At 39.1% G+C, this 17,527-nt stretch overlaps 1 protein-coding gene across 1 annotated transcript; it reads left to right on the plus strand.

Annotated features, from left to right (window-relative positions):
- Positions 1–537: 537 nt before the first annotated feature.
- GOLT1B (golgi transport 1B) lies at positions 538–9,397 on the plus strand. The gene is made up of 4 exons (XM_008927265.2): positions 538–629; positions 2,398–2,576; positions 5,311–5,392; positions 6,756–9,397. Exons 1-4 carry the CDS (start codon positions 546–548, stop codon positions 6,792–6,794), a joined length of 384 nt encoding a protein of 127 aa, XP_008925513.1. The 5' UTR covers positions 538–545; the 3' UTR covers positions 6,795–9,397.
- Positions 9,398–17,527: the final 8,130 nt, after the last annotated feature.

Genomic DNA, 17,527 nt, shown 5'->3' on the forward strand with positions numbered 1-17,527 from the left:
TGGTAGCTGTCAGCACAAGTGTAACTTGGAAAAATCCTGCAGATTCATCTGAGTTGTGTTCCATCCAGAAGCTGGGGGGAGTGGGACTGCTGTGCAAGGTTATGGGAGGTGGAATGTGAAGTCTCAGGAGGATGGAAAAGACCAGGGTACTTACCTTACTGGGTAAAGATAATGGGATAAGAACTGGAAACAGAAAACAAAGTTTTGTTGTCTCTTTACAAAACAGTCCTTTTCTCCACACCAGCAACAAATCAAAAGGGATGTCTTTGCCATATGAATGTATGCATGATTTTTGATTGCATTCAATTTCAGTGTATGGTTCCAAATATGGACTTTTTTGATAAGCAGCTTCCAAAGATCTCTCTGGTTTTGAATTAATTGATGTCTACAAGACTTACTATATTTGTACCCTCGGGAAAGCATTTAAATTTAAAATATCTTTAGATTGGACATCCTAAGTTTGTTCACAATTTTTATGCATGACTTTTTCCTGGTACCATGTTTTGTTACATGCCTAAATTTGTTTCTTTTTTTCAGAGATTGGAATGGGACTAACAGGCTTTGGAGTGTTTTTTCTCTTCTTTGGAATGATACTCTTCTTTGACAAAGCTCTTTTGGCTATTGGAAATGTAAGTGCCTTCTCTGCAGTCCTTAGAATTAAATATGTGATATATTAAAGATGAACTAAAAATAGAACAGTCTGTTATCAGTTCAGAGCTGGATCACAAGAACTGCTGTGGTGAATTTGGTATAAAGGAAGAGTTATGCTGGATGATGTGAGTGAATCATTTTTCCTGATTGAAGTTAGAACAGCTCACACTGATCTAAATATCATACCTTGAGTCAGGCCTGAGGGATGTTGGTTAGACAAGAAGCAGCTTGTTCCACAGTTGTTGTGCTGCTGCAAATGTGGTTTTTAGATTGGCTGTCATTACTGAGGCGCTTTTTTGTGATCTTGTAAGATAACTGTCAATTTTAAGTATATATTTGGATAAGAATAGCGATGTGTTCTCTGTGTGCTGGCAAATGTAGCTGTGCTGTGCTTTTTAAGGAAAGAAAGAAGTATGAATTACTGGTAGTTTGGGTTTAGAAGAGCCTTCATAATAGAGAGATTTAATATCTTCAGCTTTTACCAAGTCAAAGTTGTTGCATAAAGCAGCACAGAAAATAAATCCTAGGTCTGGTACACAAAATTCCCAATCCAAAGCAAATATAAAATGACAGGGTGTTTTCTGCATGTGATAATTAATCTCTGTGCCTCTGCTGTTCTCAGCTTCAGCAGCCAGCCCAAGAACAGCCTGGTAGATGTTCACCCCCTCTTTTGCTGATGCCTAAAAGTCTGCAGGCAAAACTGATTAGGTTCATTCTGAGTCAAATACTGAGATTCACTGAAGGGAAATAGGAAATTGTGTATCTGACTTTGGGTGCATTAGCTGAAGCATTGCTATGAACCATCTATCAAGTGTGTAGTGGAAGAGTAAAAAATAAAATAATTGTTATTTTTTTCTTTTCCTAATGTAAGGTGGAAATACAAGATCCTGTTTAGGGAAAATGATGAAAACATAGGTAGGAAGAGCCAAAGGCAGGCTATGTGGTAACCAAAAATAATGCAAGAAAAGGTACTGTATCCTTGCAGAAAGGTTCTTTTGGGGTTTTTTAAAAGAAGTTAGGAAGGGCAGGAGTTGATAAAAAAGTGATTTATTAAATAATATAAACTTAAGCTTCATCTATAATCCATAATAAAATCTGAGATACTATCACTTTCTGAGAAAAAATGTTGCCTAGATTTGTGCTTAAAAGCTGAAATAATTTCAAGTCCTGTTCCTGCAGGACACTACAAATAGTTCTAACTAGTTGGCACAAGAGTGATAGTGTTCAGTCTATACTGGAACAAATAAACAGTAGAAAGACTCTACACAGTTAAAAATCCCAAAACAACTGATAATGCTGTTCAGCTGTTTTCCTTTTTTGCCTTTGCACTATGAGGTGGATCAGTCCAAGCTGTTGAAGATGTCAATGCTACAGAACAGAGGTGCTCTTATGTTCTTAGTTTTAAGGAACCTTTCCTGTCAGTGGTACTAAGCTTCAGCACCACTTGTGGTAATGATTGTACTTATGTGACAGGATGTATCTGTTGTCAGTAGGTCTTTTGTCTTGAGTGTGTTTGTCAGAGACCACAAAGGTAGACTCTTCACTTTTTAAGCAGCTGAGAGCTCCAAATGCTATAAGATGGACTTTACAAAAAGAAAATCAATAGTAAATTCATTCTCACCATCTGTCTTCTGGTATTAAAAGAATTGGTGCAAGAAATGTAGTCTAATTTTGTAAAACATATATGTATTTACATCCTAAACTTGGGGACGTAATTAGCTATTTTCTTTCTTTGGTCTTTTCCAGGTTTTATTTGTGGCTGGCTTGTCTTTTGTTATCGGTTTAGAAAGAACGTTTAGATTCTTCTTTCAAAAACACAAAATGAAAGCAACAGGCTTCTTCCTGGGTGGTGTGCTCATAGTTCTCATTGGCTGGCCTTTAATAGGAATGATCCTTGAAATTTATGGGTTCTTCCTATTATTCAGGTAAGTCCTGTTTCAAAATAACTTTCTGTGTTGGTGTATCTAGGAATAAATGTATTCATATAGTGCTTCTGTGTTACAGTTGACAAAGCAGCATCCTTTAAATGTTTGTTTTGACAGATTTTAAATGAAGTTGTTAATTTACATTTGCTAGAGGTGGAAAGTTGATAAATATTTTTCCAAGACTCAAATCTGCTAATGTTTGTGAGGCATATGTCAAACTGACTTTGTTCAGTTGATGTCTGACCAAAGAATTGTAAAGCTGGGAGCCCAAATTGTTAGCAGTTCAAAGTTTAAATATTTCCTCATACAAAAAGCAGATACTTGGTATTTTTTTTGGTGGAGAGTTTATTCTTTTCTTTAACAAACGTGGCAAAATAGTTGGTTACTGCCATCCTTAGGTTTGTAACCATTTCATTACTATGGCAGCCCAGTGGAAAGATGTTTTCTGTCATGTTTCATTACACCTGTGCCCTAATAGAGTCAAAACTGCTGGTTTGGTTAAGTGTCATCTCAACTGAGTTAAGGAAAAAATGGAAATTCTAATTTTTTTAACAGCAAACTTGATACATGTTGTAACTTTCACAATGTGTCATTTAAGTTCTTCATAAATGCAACTGTAATGGTGAAAGAATTTGACTTGTTACAACTGGCATACATATCTGTATTTTTATCTTTATTTCCATGGCTGAACTTCCGTACTCACTACAGAACAAAGCACAGAATATGCTAAGAAGCAAAAAGGGAGGCTTTTAGTTGTTCTTGGACTTCTGTCCAGATGAAGACTGTTTCACTAGTGCTTATTGATTGAGTAACAGACCCTGGAATATTCAGCAACTGGCTAAATAATACAGTTGCTGTTAACCAAAGTCAGACCACTGTTCTCATGGTGTTCTTTTTGCACTCAGTAAAATTGTTTGCTGATCTTCTATTTAGTTTAGATTAATTTTTTTTTAAAAAAAAGTCTTAACTTGGCTCCTACTGAAGACAGTGAGATTTCAGAAAATGAATTTTGCGTGTTTAATATATGTTTCTTATTCTACTGTGTGTTACTCTGAATTCTCTCACTGCAAGTGCTTTGATAATCACAGTATTTCACTGAATACATTGTCACTTCTTGCACGTAGCACTTGGGTTTAATCAGCCAGTACAAAGCAAGTAGAGTGTGTTTCCAACGAAACACCCTCCTTTTAATGGATCTCAAAAGAATTATAAATTACAATGTCTAGGCAGGTAGGGTTATGGATTATCTAGTGGTGCTAGCCAGGGGCTACAGGGTAAAATAATGTTGGAGGGTTTATAAGAGGTCAGTAGTTATCTCTAGTTCATTGGAAGTATCCCTTACTCTGAAGAGTATCAACAAGGGATAGATAATTCCAGGTGGGAATGTTTATCTGATCTGGATTCAAAACATCTCAAGACCATTGGAGACCAGTGGTTGGACTCGGTGATCTTCAGGGTCTCTTCCAACCTTAATGATTTTGATTCTATGACCGTCTTTTCTAGTGCTTAATAGTTGTTAGAATCTGAATCCCTTGCCTCAAGGTTGGCTGGTAACTACTTCAAACAAAGCTTTTTGTTTTGCTTCAGTCATGTTCAGGTGTTTTCAGCAACTTGTCCCCTTCTGAAGAAATTACAAATGGAACCTTTCCATAATTTTATCCGATCCCTCAGGATCCTGTTGCTTGGTTGCATAGCAGAAACTTCCCTGGCTATTATGGGACAGTTTCTCTTGTGATCTAAGCTGCTTTTGGAGCCTTGTTCAGATTACAGGCAGCCAGAGTTATGGCTAACATCATTATCCTTCCTGTACTGACTATTCCTTATTCTTGGCCACACCAGCTGTTTCTGTCCGCTACAAGTGGTTTGTGTGCCCTGCATCACAATTTGCTGGCCCACTGAAATGATCCAATCTTCAAAACGAGAAAATCTCCAAGAAAAACTTTTTGGTGTTGATATTACCCAACAAAATATTTTTAAGCAGTGTGGTGAAGAGGATGATGACTTGTCAACCTTCACTGCTTCACTGTGGCTGAGGTCTCACTGCACCTTAGTCCTTACTGTACTCAGGGAATGTATCGCTTGGGATCAGTGGGAATGCCACCCCCAGCTGAGCTGCTGCAGTTGGCTGCAAACAGCTGAGACACTGCCATAGGAAATCTGTTTTCCTGCTGCAGAGGCAAAGTGGACAGTGCAAGGCCTACCCTATGACAGGCACCATGATTCAAACCTCTAATTTTATATAAATTTGGGAAATAAGTGAACACGCAACTCTGTCATGCTGTATTTTCTTCAGTTAATGTAAAGAGTACCAAATATGCTTTTAATTACTCAGAACTAACTTCAGTTGTTTTTATATCGGGTCTTGCAAGAATTTATTTCCTATAATGTAAAAAGAAATTATCTCAAAACATGTATGGTAATTTTGAGGAATCAGTGGGGAGCATCAGTTTTGTTGACATAAGTTGGGTATTCTCTCCTGAGTTATTTTTTCATGAGCTGACTGAGCGTTGCCAGCTATGAAGGAAATTAAGTCAGTTTAAAAATAAGGTGTTTCTTTCCTGGTTTTCTCCTTTCTTTGCTGAATGTCTGTTGATATATTTGGTAAACTAGTGAGCTGCTAACAAGCTCCAAGATTAATTGGTTTAAAAGCTACCTGTTATTTTTTCATGTTATAGCAATATGAGAATTGCCTAAATACAACAACTAATGCAATCTTCTGATATCTTACCTGAAGGGGGTTCTTTCCTGTGGTGGTTGGCTTTATTAGAAGAGTTCCAGTTCTTGGATATCTCTTGAATTTACCTGGTATAAGCTCGGTAAGTGTTCAGTACTTCATGCAACAATTGAAGCTTCTGCTGTGTTTTATTCCATTCATACAGCACCAGTAGAAATGCATCAGAAATAAAGCAAATATAACTTTAGAGCAATGACTTTGAGTGCATTCCTGTATAGTTCTTGCTTGCACCACACAGATCCCATTCATTCCCAGGGAGAGACTTCTAGATGTAAAAACAGAAGGACACATTTCAGAAGCTGCCTCTGCTTACGTGTTGTGAAGTGGGAGGAGCCCTGGACTGTGACCTGGAATTCTGGGGTTCTTTCTGCTTCACTCTTGGCCCTGGGTGACCAGATTGGCAAATCCTACCACTGCCCTGTGCCTCTCCTTTTGCCCATAGGATGAGGAGGACACTGTTCTCTTTGTGCAGTGTTTGGATGTATTTCCAAAAAGTGGCCTGTAAAAGCAAACAGTAGAGTACAGTGTTAAGTTTCAGCTTGTATGGCAAATCCAGAAACTCTCATGATGCATAATCATTCATCAGGTATATTTGTTAAGGTTTACTGCACCAGGCTACATCTTGCCATTACTACAATTTGTATTTTTTCAAATGGAGGTTTCCATTTTCTTAACAAAATAATCAGGGATTTGAAGACAATTAACTGGTGCCAGAAAGATGATAATCTAGGGTGTTTCAGTCAACTACTTTTACTGTGCTAATTTCTGTATGTTTTAACACAAGTATTTTTAACTCTAGTTTTGAAAGCAACAGTTTCAATAGCTGCTACTAAAAATTAATAGGGGGAATTACTTAGATGGATAGGCTGTTTTTTAAAAATGAGTGTTCAAGGTCATCTGTTCCAGTCTCACAGTTAGGCCAAGTTCTGGCTCATAATTCATGATCAATTGAGTGTTTCATTTGTCAATTGATCTCTTTTAGTCATATTTAATTTGATCATAATGGGGTTAAATCTTGTGTTAAAAAGATAATTGTTAATGTTTTATTCAAAGCCTACGTAGGCTCAGAAGAGAATCCACAGTAATGGTCAGTTGAAATATCTTCCTTGGTCTACTAATGCATGTGTGGCTGAGACTGTATTGTTTTGTTTTAACCATTAAGCTGGCAGTGTTACCTGCATTTCTTCTATTTCCTTTCTCATTCTGTTGCATCTTCATGTTGCACTGTTAATGTCTATATGAGACAAACATGTCATGCAGAAACACAATTGCAATGTAAGATTTTTTTAATTTTCACAATCCTAAACCATGAGACCTCGGTGAGTACTACTTGACTCTCATTTCCAGTCACATACTAACTGTGCAAGTAGCAAGTAATATTTGAGAGTAGCTTCACTGTGCGTAAACTTCACCAGCTTAAAACCTTTTTGTCTCCTTTTCTACAGCTTGTAGATAAAGTTGGAGAGAGCAACAACATGGTATAATGACAAGAGGGCCGAAGACTGATTCTAAACTTACTGTATTATTTATAAAATCCTTTTGAAGAATACTCAGCACAAAGATTAAGTTGTGTACAAAGGAAAAAGCTTGTTACGTTCTTTACATAACAGTTTAATTTAAAATGTATAGTCAACAAAATACATTAGAAAAGAAGCTCGGCAAGTGTGCTTCTAGGAAAGTAACTCCAGAGTTCAGGAAGTAAACTGAAGAGGTGAAAGTCATGGAATAACCCATGTTACAACTGTTCAAGACTATTTTTGTTGGTTTTGGAAAACATGCTAGAGGCAATGAACCCTTGTGGAATTAACGGTGCCTGTGCTTTACCTCCTTATTTTGAAGGTGCAGTAGAGCAAACAGGCCTACATTTTTAAGGGTGACCCAAACTTACCCAACCCTCTGCTTGCTATCCTCAGAGTGCAAAAAATCCAACAGGAAACTTCTTGTGTGACAAGAGATGCGTCTTTGCATGAAGGTTAAGATGACTATTCATCTATAAGTGTATTATGACAATAAAAAGGAAACCCTACGCAGTCCTGTTACAAACATTTTTGTAAATATGTGGCTGAAATAAAACATTGTTATCTTAATGTTTCAAAGCCAAATGTTAGTTGATTGTATTTGCCTTCCGTTTCGGAATATGCAAAAGGTCAATCTTTAATAACTTCGGTCTTAAATGTTGGTTCTGAACACGTAGAACTCAATAGGGAACTGTGGAAACTGGTTTGCATTCCCTCCAGGTTGTTCTCCGTGAGTCATGTTACATGTGCATCCAGAGGAGAATGTAAGCCCCTTGTCAGTAACATGAAAACTGTGTAAGATATGCTTAGTTCACAAAAAAATGCATTAGGCTGAGGTGCTGATGTGAACCCTGTGAAATGTAACTTATCAGAATTTGGACCTTTGTTTTTAAACAGTTTGAAACTAAGGTTTCTTTGTTTACTCTGGAACTACACATTGACTTTATTTTTTACAGTAATAAAATGGAAACTTAAAGTTCTGTGTACGTGAGTCTCTGGGGAGAAAACTGAGCAACTGGGGCCGACTAAAGGTCAAGTGCCAATCTCCATGTATTTGTAGCTTTTCACTTGGGTTATCTTCAAATAACTTAAAACTTCTGTCCGTCACAGCAACAGCTTTGCTGTTACAGAGGATTCTTGGCTAACCTGGAATAAATGTCCCCTACTAATGCACGGGTCATTGGAATGTTAATTGTGCACTTTCAATAGGCCATTGGAATGTTAACGTTGTGCACTTTCAATAGACTTAGTTATGTGGTGTCCTCACCTAAGAAACCAGGATTGCTCAGTGAATTGTATTTCTATAGGCCTTGGGAGTTTCTGTTGTTTCACTGTCTTTTCAAACTTAATCCTAAAACAAATTACCCCAGAGTAGTATTTTCAAGTAGCTATGTAGCCTTACAGGTCTAATGACTGTTTTTTTGGTGTTGTTTTTTTTTCTTTATTGTGCAGTTAAAATTGAAATTTTCCAAAATAACTTTAACTTAAAAAGAATCCTCATATATCAACTCTTTTGAATGTTGCTCTGCAGTTTGTTTGTATGACATGTTTTATTTTCATTACAACCATATAAATGGCTACAATCCACTATTGTCAATATTAAATTTGCTTCCTTCTCAAACAGGCACAAAATTATTCAGTAAAAAAAGGAAAAGTCATTATATTTACAGTGAATGACATCTGAAAAAATCAGTGGGTTTATTCTGTAAATAACAAAAAATGGCTATATTTGCCTGATGGCATGTGTGGTATAGTTTACAGACAGGACTAAATATGATTTGTGGGCTCTACCTCAAGAGATAAACCATTTTAGATAACCCAATTTTGACTGCTCCTGTAGATCTCTTGTGTGTTACAGTGACTACAGAATAACACTACAGCAGCTTAGCAAACTCATCCTGTTTGTTCTGGTAGGGCACTAGTCTGTGCTGTGGGAACCAAGTGCTGCTTAAAGCAGAGTTCATCATCTACTTTAGAAGTCAGCTGGAAGTTTTATTCTTGTCTCTCCAAAAATAATGTGATGGGAAAGGTGGATTGCACCACATGACTATGGAGCCCTGGCTGGTAGCAAATTCCTTGGTAAGCTGAAGTACCTTCATCGACAGGGAAGCTGATGATGTATTTCTGAGGTGATTAATGTGTTGCTGTGTATGATGTTTTAGCTCTCTGAAAATCCAGGATATAGGCAGGTCATCTCACTTATAATTGAGTCATTGTTTTAAATCAAAAGTCAATTTTTTTGTCACACGTGAACTGTTGTGAAAAGTGTCCGAGGGAACAGAATTGTATGTTGAATTTAGCATAGTCTTTATCCCTCAAGGTAATGTTGTCTTTGAGACGGTTTTGCCAAGATAAATGTGGGTGGCAGCAAAGGTCAAAACAACTTAGCCTTAAAGTGTTTCTGTCCTTGTAAAAATATCTCTAACAGAAACATGCTTGGAGCGTTTCCCCTTTTAAATGTAATTTATAATCGCTGCTTTAAAACTCATGAGGATGGATCTTATTCTGAGCAAATGAATACTGTAAATATCCTTGTCATACCTTGAATAAATGGGTACCTTTTTCTATAATTTGTCTTCGTGTCTCTTTACATGCACATTTGAAGAAAGTCTTTTGGTAAGTTTTCCTTTCCAAAAGGGAGGGGGTGCATGCTGTTACTGCTTGGCTATCGTACACTGGTGTGACTTTTACAGTAAATAGTGTCTTGGATTAATCTTAAATGGAAAGGTTTTCTCTCTTTCTTACAATAAACCTTTTACTTAAACATGCCCTTAGTTTTTCGTGTTCCAGTTTTAAACACATCGCAACGAAATGTGGAAGTTACAGTTATGTGGGAAATAGTTTCTTTATTAAACCACCTCCTTTCCGAGGAAATAACTGTGAAACTTCAGGAGAAAAAGGGCACGTGTCTAGAACTTAGAGCAGACTTTCAGTTTAGTTCAAGGATATGACCATGAGTTCCCTGTATGCTAGAGAGTGACCTGATAAGCAGGTTTACCATTCCATGGTGCTCAGCAAACTTCCAGCCCACTGTTGAGCATTTTCAGAGGGAGCAGAACAGCAAAGCAAGGATTTTAACTGGTTGTTGAGGTGGTGTGTTGGTGTTATATGCCAGTTAGTACCCTCGAAACTTACTCTGACTAAAGTTCCAGCCTCTCAACTAACCTTTACCAAAGTTGGTTCTATGGTAAGGATTCCAAAGAACTGGCACTTCCTAATATAAAAGAAAACAAATTCACAGCAATGTCTGGTTACATTTGTTAAACTGTGAGAGGTATAAGGTATAATTTTAATCTGTATATAGCTCATGGCCCATTCTAGAGGCCATTCATTAACCAGGAATACTTTGGCTTTGTTACTGCTCACAGTATGGTGCCACAGCAGTTCAGAGTCTCTGTCAAAAGCAATGTAAAGAAAAGAGTCTTGCCCCTGTGGCAGATGTCAAAATCAAGGTTTTATGGAATTAAGTTAAATTTTTGATTCACCAGGTTTCAAGGCACAGACTCATCTTCTTGTTGCCTGTCTGGTTCTTTTGATTATCAGTCAGGGTGGAGAGTAGAGTCCATGTCCCTAAACCAAACTTGTGTCTCCCAGCAGTCTCTTCAGAGCTCGCTGTCACTGCCAACCCTTGGACTCCTGTCTCTGTGTGGCTGCCGCATCCTGGCTTGCTTTGGCTGTTCAAATTGCTATTACCAGCTGTGACATCACTGGTGTGTCACTACCAGACTGATTTACCCAGCAGAATTTGTCCTTTGTAGCCCATTTGTTCTAAGCTTTACCCCTCTGGTATTGATCTTGGCACGTTAAAGCATCTTTTAGAAGACTTGGATCACATGCTTAGCCCAACAAAGAGATTCTGCAGCTGCTGTAATCCCTTGCCAAGCCTAATTTCACCACAATTATATGCTAAAGCATCCTCCTCAAACATATAAAAATTTACAGAAAAATGACAGGACTGACGTGGAGTAGTTTGGTGAGGAATTCATTATCTCAGATTAAGTGTTATGACTGATAATTTGGGATATGGACCAATATCTGTTTATAGAAATGCACTTAGTGTTGGTTACAAGTCATTAATGGTAGTTTAATTAACAGTTTACCCCCAGAGGCAGCCCATGCCCAGAGGTGTGCTTGCCAAAATCCATCTGTGCTCCTGTGTGCTTTGCAGCAGGTACCATTTTCCATTGAGCACCGCTTTTCTGGGGAACGTGGTGGATCTCCTATAAAAATACATAAATTCGGGGTATCTTATAGAAGCACTGAGTTCCTGGCTGGTGATGGTCCTGCGGTCAGGGGTCTCCCTGCTGCCACCAGGAGGAGCCACGAGGAAGCGAAATTCCCGAGGTGAGGGCGGTGGGAGTGTCCATGGGACTTGGGGGGATCACCAGCTCCCTGTGAGCCACCAGCACGGTGCCAGCAAAGCCTGGGCAAGGGGTCATGGGGTGATGTCTCCTGTGCTCAAGGGCAAAACATACCTTTTATCGTCTTCTTTTGAATCAGCTGTACCACAAGCCAACAGCTCCGAGTCCTGTTGCAGGTAAGTGGGACCTGGGAAACAGCTTGAAAATTCCTGGCTGGTTTGTGGCTTCTGGAGCCTTTCTAAGCTTGACTTAATTTAGACCAGGGAACCTCAACGTGGCTTTAAAGTACAAAGAGGATGTTGAGCTTTTTATAGAGAGCTGTTGGTGCCGGAATGCTGCGTGTCAGCCCCGCTCCAGGCTGGCAGGGTTTGAAGCAATCGGGTTGTACTTTGGAGATGGGAAAGCAGGCTTTCCACTTGGCACAGCTCAGCTGCCTCGCTGCCTCCTTTTTCTCCAGGCACTCCAAAGCTCCTCCAGTAACATCAGGGAAATCAAGATTTCACATTGATTTCTGCAATTTAATTCTACTGCTTTGAAATAAAAGGCGTTTTTGGCCCCAAATGTTTTACACCACCAAAACAAACAAACAAACAAGCAAAAACACACAAAAAAAACCCCCAATCCCCCAGTCTTCAAATATTTAGTTTTCATACTGAAACCATGCAGTTCTGCAGTGAGTCTTCCATGTGCCCTGGCTGAGTGGCTTTTATCATTAACTGTCTAACTTTGTGCATCCAGAGAAGGGCAAGAGAGCTGGGGAAGGGTCTGGAGCACAAGTCTTATGAGGAGCAGCTGAGGGAGCTGGGGAGAGCTCAGCCTGGAGAAAAGGAGCTCAGGGGTGACCTTAACACTCTCTACAACTGCCCGATAGGAGGTTGTGGTGAGTTGGGGCTCAGCCTCTTTTCCCAGATAACAAGTGACAGGACAAGAGGAAATGGTATCAAATTGTGTCAGAGGAGGTTTAGATTGGCTATTATTCTTCACTGGAAGGGTTGTCAAGCTCTGAAACAGGCTGCCTAGGGAAGTGGTGGAGCCACCATCCCTGGAGGTATTTAAAAGACAGGTGAATGTGGCACTCAGGGAGGTTGTGGTGGACTTGGCAATGCTGGGTAATGGTTGGACTCAGTGATCTTAAAGGCCTTTTCCCACCTAAACAGTTCTGTTATTCTATGAACTTGTGTGGAGAATTAGCCTCAGCTTGCTTCTTTCCCCCCTTAAAATAAAACCTAGAACAGCACAAAACATCAAATGTTTCTCCTCTCTCACTTTTCTGCCACTTTTCGAGCAGGCCTGAGTGGGGTACAAAGAAGTGACTTAGCGATTATGGAGTCTTGGGAGTGACCTTGAGTGGGGAAAATGGGCTGGCAAGGAATCCTGGTGCTTCCCTTCAAATGTGAAGGAGTAGGTTGATTTTGATGAGAGCTCAGGATTCATTTAGGTGGTCCAGGTGCTAAAGCCTCAAATGGAGCCAGCTGGGGTGGGCTCCACTGCTGCTGCTCATGGCATCTCCCCGTGCCCCCTTTCCCACCTCTGGTACACTTCAAGTGCCCTTTGAAGGCATTTGGAGGGAGTTTAAATGCCTTTTGAAGGCTTTGCTCTGTAGTGTGACTGACACTTCACCTTCTGTGACACGAAGGAAGCCGGGCCCTGCTGAGGTGAGGAAGGGGTGGCCACACAGAACCTTCTGGAAGAACCCCATGGGGAGGCAGATGAGAGGAGAGGTGAGGTGAGTAGCTGTAAGACAGAAGCCTGGAAGAAATGCTGGAAACAAACTCTGTTCTCGGTCAATTCCCAGAGCACAATGTTTTTCTTGCCTCTTGGGGTAGAAATAAGTGACACATTCACAAAATGCTTATTTAGGAAGAGTGCATAAAGTGCTGTTTCCCTGAGAGGGTGGGAATGAAAGGGCAGGAGACAGTTGTGTTTATTTGGTTCCAATTACCCTCACACATGCATAGCTTTTCCTTTCAGCCTTTTTTTTTTAGCATTTTCCTGGTTGTCAGATGTTGTGAGGCTGCCTTCCTTTTTATCTCTTCTCAACTCTCCTTTTTCAATGTTTCTTTCTGCCGGTGTAATTGTGCAGCCTGCACAGCTTTGTGAGGGCGCCAGCTGAGACGCTTCCTGCCCTTTAGCACCTACAACAATCACTTCCGACTCCCGGGCTTTTTATCTGTGGTTTTTACACCCAGACCCCTCTCCTAATCCATTTTACAGCAGAGCCCACACACAGTGGAACTGACATGCCCAAGGAGATGAAAAAATGGCAAGAGGATGGGAATGAGCACCAGGAGAAAGTGCGTCTCCAAAAAGATCTTGTTTCTCTGGAAATAGCATCCAGTGAAACTTTGCATCTCCCTTGAGCCTTTCCACAAGGTGATCTGTGCCTGTGACTACGAGACAGCCAATAGTGCCTTCATCTTTCTACAAAAGAATTTTAACTTTCCTCTCCTCTCCCAAAAGAGGACTAATAATTGCAACCATTGCTTGCTGTGTATATGGCTTATTATTTCAGCTTCTCTCATCATTCTGTTGCAGCCCCAAACAGAAGAATTTAAAGGACCTGTCCTTCCCCGAAGTAAAAACAAGTTTAAAAATCATCTTCCCCTAATACTTTGTATGTATATACACATATAATACTTACACAATATTTTTTTTCTGCTAGGAAATTTTTACAGCACCAAGCTGATTCTCATCCAAAGGTTTTTGTTTCCCTCACTTTAAAAACTTTCCACAACTATGTTCCCAGTTCTGCAAAGCAGCTATATGGAAATCATATCCTGCAATTACCTTCTTAATTGTTCTTGTGAGTTTTAGTTTTGTGGCTGAAATCAGACACAGGCTTTCCCTGAAGAATACTGTAGATGAAAGTTCATGTTTCTTTATTTTAAATCTTGTGCCAGTGCACTTACATGCAGTTGTAGAAAGTATGCAAGACTGTGTTTTAGTACAAAAGCTAAGTAGAAGCAAAGTATTTCAAAAAGATCAAAACATAACATTCTGATTTTTTTGAAAAGATACAATTTCTTTTAATACCTTTGGAACACATTTCAAGAGGACTTACATTACAAAGAGCTTTGAAAGTTTTAAAAGATCAGGATCAAAGTGAAACACAGATTTCGTTCAGAATTATACTTTTTGTTTGAATCAAAATTGGTTTCCCCACACTTTACTACGGGAAGTTTTCACTCCATTTCAGAAGGAAAAAAAATTCTCAGAATGCCAGCTTTCTCTTAAATGGAAAACCTGGTTCCTACCCACCTTCAACCAAGTTCTTTATGCAGACCAGGGTTGTGAGAGAAAACCCTGGAAAGTGTATCAAGAAGGGCTTCTGTCCTTGTAGAATTATGGAATTACAAGTTTCCTCTTTCAGAATTCCTCCTTTGGCCTTATTTTGTAGAGCCTTTTCATTTTCACAAGAGCAGTTCCTCATATTTCTGTGACTTAAAGGTGAGTTTACTCAGCTCTGGTTTGGATAATGTACATGACACAAACTCTTCCCCTTGTGAATCCCTAGAACTTGTAGAAATACTTTGGACTTGGAGCATATAAATTACCTAATTCTCTCATATTTGTGAAAAATTTATTCATTAAAACTTCTAAAGTTTAACAATGCTGTAAAGCGTTCACAGAATTCTTGGTGTTAATGGAAAATGAAATGGTGTTGAAATGAACAATGGCTTGTTCTATGAAAATGAAATGTTCAAACTGGAGAAAAGGTAAATTCTTACTGATGGATCAGTACAACTGAGGGAAGGAGTCGAGGTAAAGATGCAATGCCCCTTGCCTTATAACTTCTGGAGTGTTACATAAAGAAGTGTAATAGACCAAGGTAATACAAACCAACACTGCAAAAATATGTCTGTATGGCACATTTACTAATGGCAACATCAGGTTTTTATATGTTGCAGCAAGATGCAAGTTTTAAGGTAAGTTCTGTAGCTTCTCTGAGTTTTGTATCCCTTTTCTGATTTTTAATTTGCAAGTTCAGGGGCAATTTGGCTCTGAATAAAATAAAAAGATTAATAAAAAATCTCTTTTTATTATATATCCTAGGTAACTTGGTGGTTTGGCTTTGCAAAGATCCTCTGTAGGTCAGGTAATGTTTCTTCTTTCCCTTTCCTTTCCTTCTTCTATTTCTTAGTTTTGCCCAGGCCACGGATTCTGCTCTGTAACTCAGGAGTTTAAGGCAGTAATTTAAGGATAACTTGAAATGCATGTTGCAGAGAACTTAAAAAGAACAAAAGCTGACAGCACAATACTGTTCAGACTGGCAAGCTGAGCTCTGGAAACAGTAAAACTGCACTCAAACAACTTTTCTTCCAGAGGGATTCAGGATACTGAAGTGAGTCTGGAGAAAATGTGCAACCTGTAATAATTAATGCAAAAAGATAAGTGGATAAATATCACGTTGAGGGGTAGACTCAGCATGACTTTTCTGAAAGGAAATCCTGACCTGCCTATCTAGAAACTTCTTTGAAGGATTCAATGAGCGTGCAGGCAGGAGAGGTCCAATGAATACAATCTGCTTGGATTTCCAAAGGACTTGACAAAGTCTCTTACCAAAGGCTCGTAGAAAATAAGCCCCCCCAAGAAAGGTGCTTTTATGGTTGCTCTCATTAATGGGTTTAAGGATAAGAAACAGAAGAGAGAGTTGAGAAAATGGAAAACGGAGAGAAATAGAGAAAGGACAAATTTGCCTATGAGATTAAAGCCTTCAAGAAAAGGGTGTTAAGCAATTCAGCCAAAATAGAGCTATTTGCAGAAGGACCTTGTGGAATTGAGTACACAGTTGTCAAAATAGCATATAAAAGTGCCAGTAAGTATAAAATTATGCACATTGCAAAACAAAACAAAAAAAAAGCTAAATTTATATAAACAGGGGTTATGAATGACCTGTTACCCAGAAACACTGGAATTAAATAGTTTGTAAATATATCTGTTCAGTTTAGTAATCAGGAACAGTCAAATTAGGAAACAGAACTGTAAGCATTGTGAAAAGAAATGAGGGGAAGGGTGGAAAGCAAATTAAACAAATATGGTGACCTGCATTTTGAGAGTTTTGTGTACTTTTATATCCCCATCTTAAATCAAGGATGATAAAGGTTATTGAACTGTTTTATAGTAAACCAAAAAGATTAAGACTCTTCATTAAGACTCAGCCATCAGATGGCTGACAGAGGATTCAGCAGCAGTCTGCAGAATCACAAATGGCATAGAGGGGATGAACTGATCTTTGTGTTTACAGTCTCACAGTATCAGAAAAAATGGAGAATGATGTGAAACTTTCAAGTGGCAAGTTCAAAATAAAGCAAAAATTTTGCATTCTTCCACACAACAGAGCTAAATTGTGGAACTCATGAGCACAAGATCTTAGAGATACCAAATTTTACATGGCTTCAAGGAACAAATTAATAGAACAAAAATCCATGAGGAACTGTTCAGCCTAGAGAATTCATCTTTCAGGAAGCTGCTGTGGTACAAATCCCTTGAGGCTAAAAGAGCATATCAGGAAAGTGCCTCTACCTGCTTATTCTCTTCTTGAAACTCTTCTCTAGGCATTGTTATTGTGTACTGCCAGAGACAGGGTATTGAATTAAATGGACCCTTGGCCTGACCCAGCATGGTTTTTCCTACATTATGATTGAAATCTGAAGATAACTCCTTGTGAACAGATTTAATTGCTCTCTTGAGCACTGAGTAGCAGTGCCCTGATTATTAATTGTATCCACCTGATGTGTCTTTGCTGCCTTCTCTGCCTCCTGTTTTTTTGCTCCCTCTTTTTTCTCTCTTAAATAGCCACTAAAACACCACTGTTCATGTGAACTTGTGTTTTGGGTGGCATCGTTTACCCGTGTTTCTTTGAAATCCAAAACGCTTGTAAATTCATTTCTTACCTGGCTGAAGAGTGGCAGGAACAAAAACCTGCTTATACTTATGTAACCAATCTCTGGCACTATACAAGAGAGAATAATTCATGTACATCCTGCAAAGCGGAACTTGGCGCTGCTGACAGAGTAGCAGTGAGATAAAACAGCTTTCTACAACTGCTCTCAAGCAGATCAGAAGGAGAAAACCTTTACAAGAACAGTAGTAAAGGAAGAAAAGACTCAAACGTAAAATCGGTTACAATGAAAGCAGTAAGCACTTTGTGAACATTACACCGCGGCTACACTGGGGTTTTCTCTTAAAAATTAATGATTTTATTGTATTATTACTGTACACTTTCACTGGCAGCAGCATGGGTAGAACTAACAGAGCAGACCGGCCTCTGATGTTTATTCTTTTGTCTTCAGGTGCTGGTCACCTGCCTGGCAGGTATCTACACACAGAAATCAGCTC

Source organism: Manacus vitellinus, unplaced genomic scaffold (assembly GCF_001715985.3).
Source record: "Manacus vitellinus isolate BGI_N305 unplaced genomic scaffold, ASM171598v3 scaffold_5_pilon, whole genome shotgun sequence".
Lineage (NCBI taxonomy): Eukaryota > Metazoa > Chordata > Aves > Passeriformes > Pipridae > Manacus > Manacus vitellinus.

Excerpts from the sequence above, each read along its gene's own strand:
- GOLT1B (XM_008927265.2), top strand. The coding sequence starts at position 546 with ATGGGACTAACAGGCTTTGGAGTGTTTTTTCTCTTCTTTGGAATGATA. Across the intron at positions 630-2,397 it reads CTCTTTTGGCTATTGGAAAT|GTTTTATTTGTGGCTGGCTT; the intron begins GTAAGTGCCTTC and ends GGTCTTTTCCAG. Across the intron at positions 5,393-6,755 it reads ATTTACCTGGTATAAGCTCG|CTTGTAGATAAAGTTGGAGA; the intron begins GTAAGTGTTCAG and ends CCTTTTCTACAG.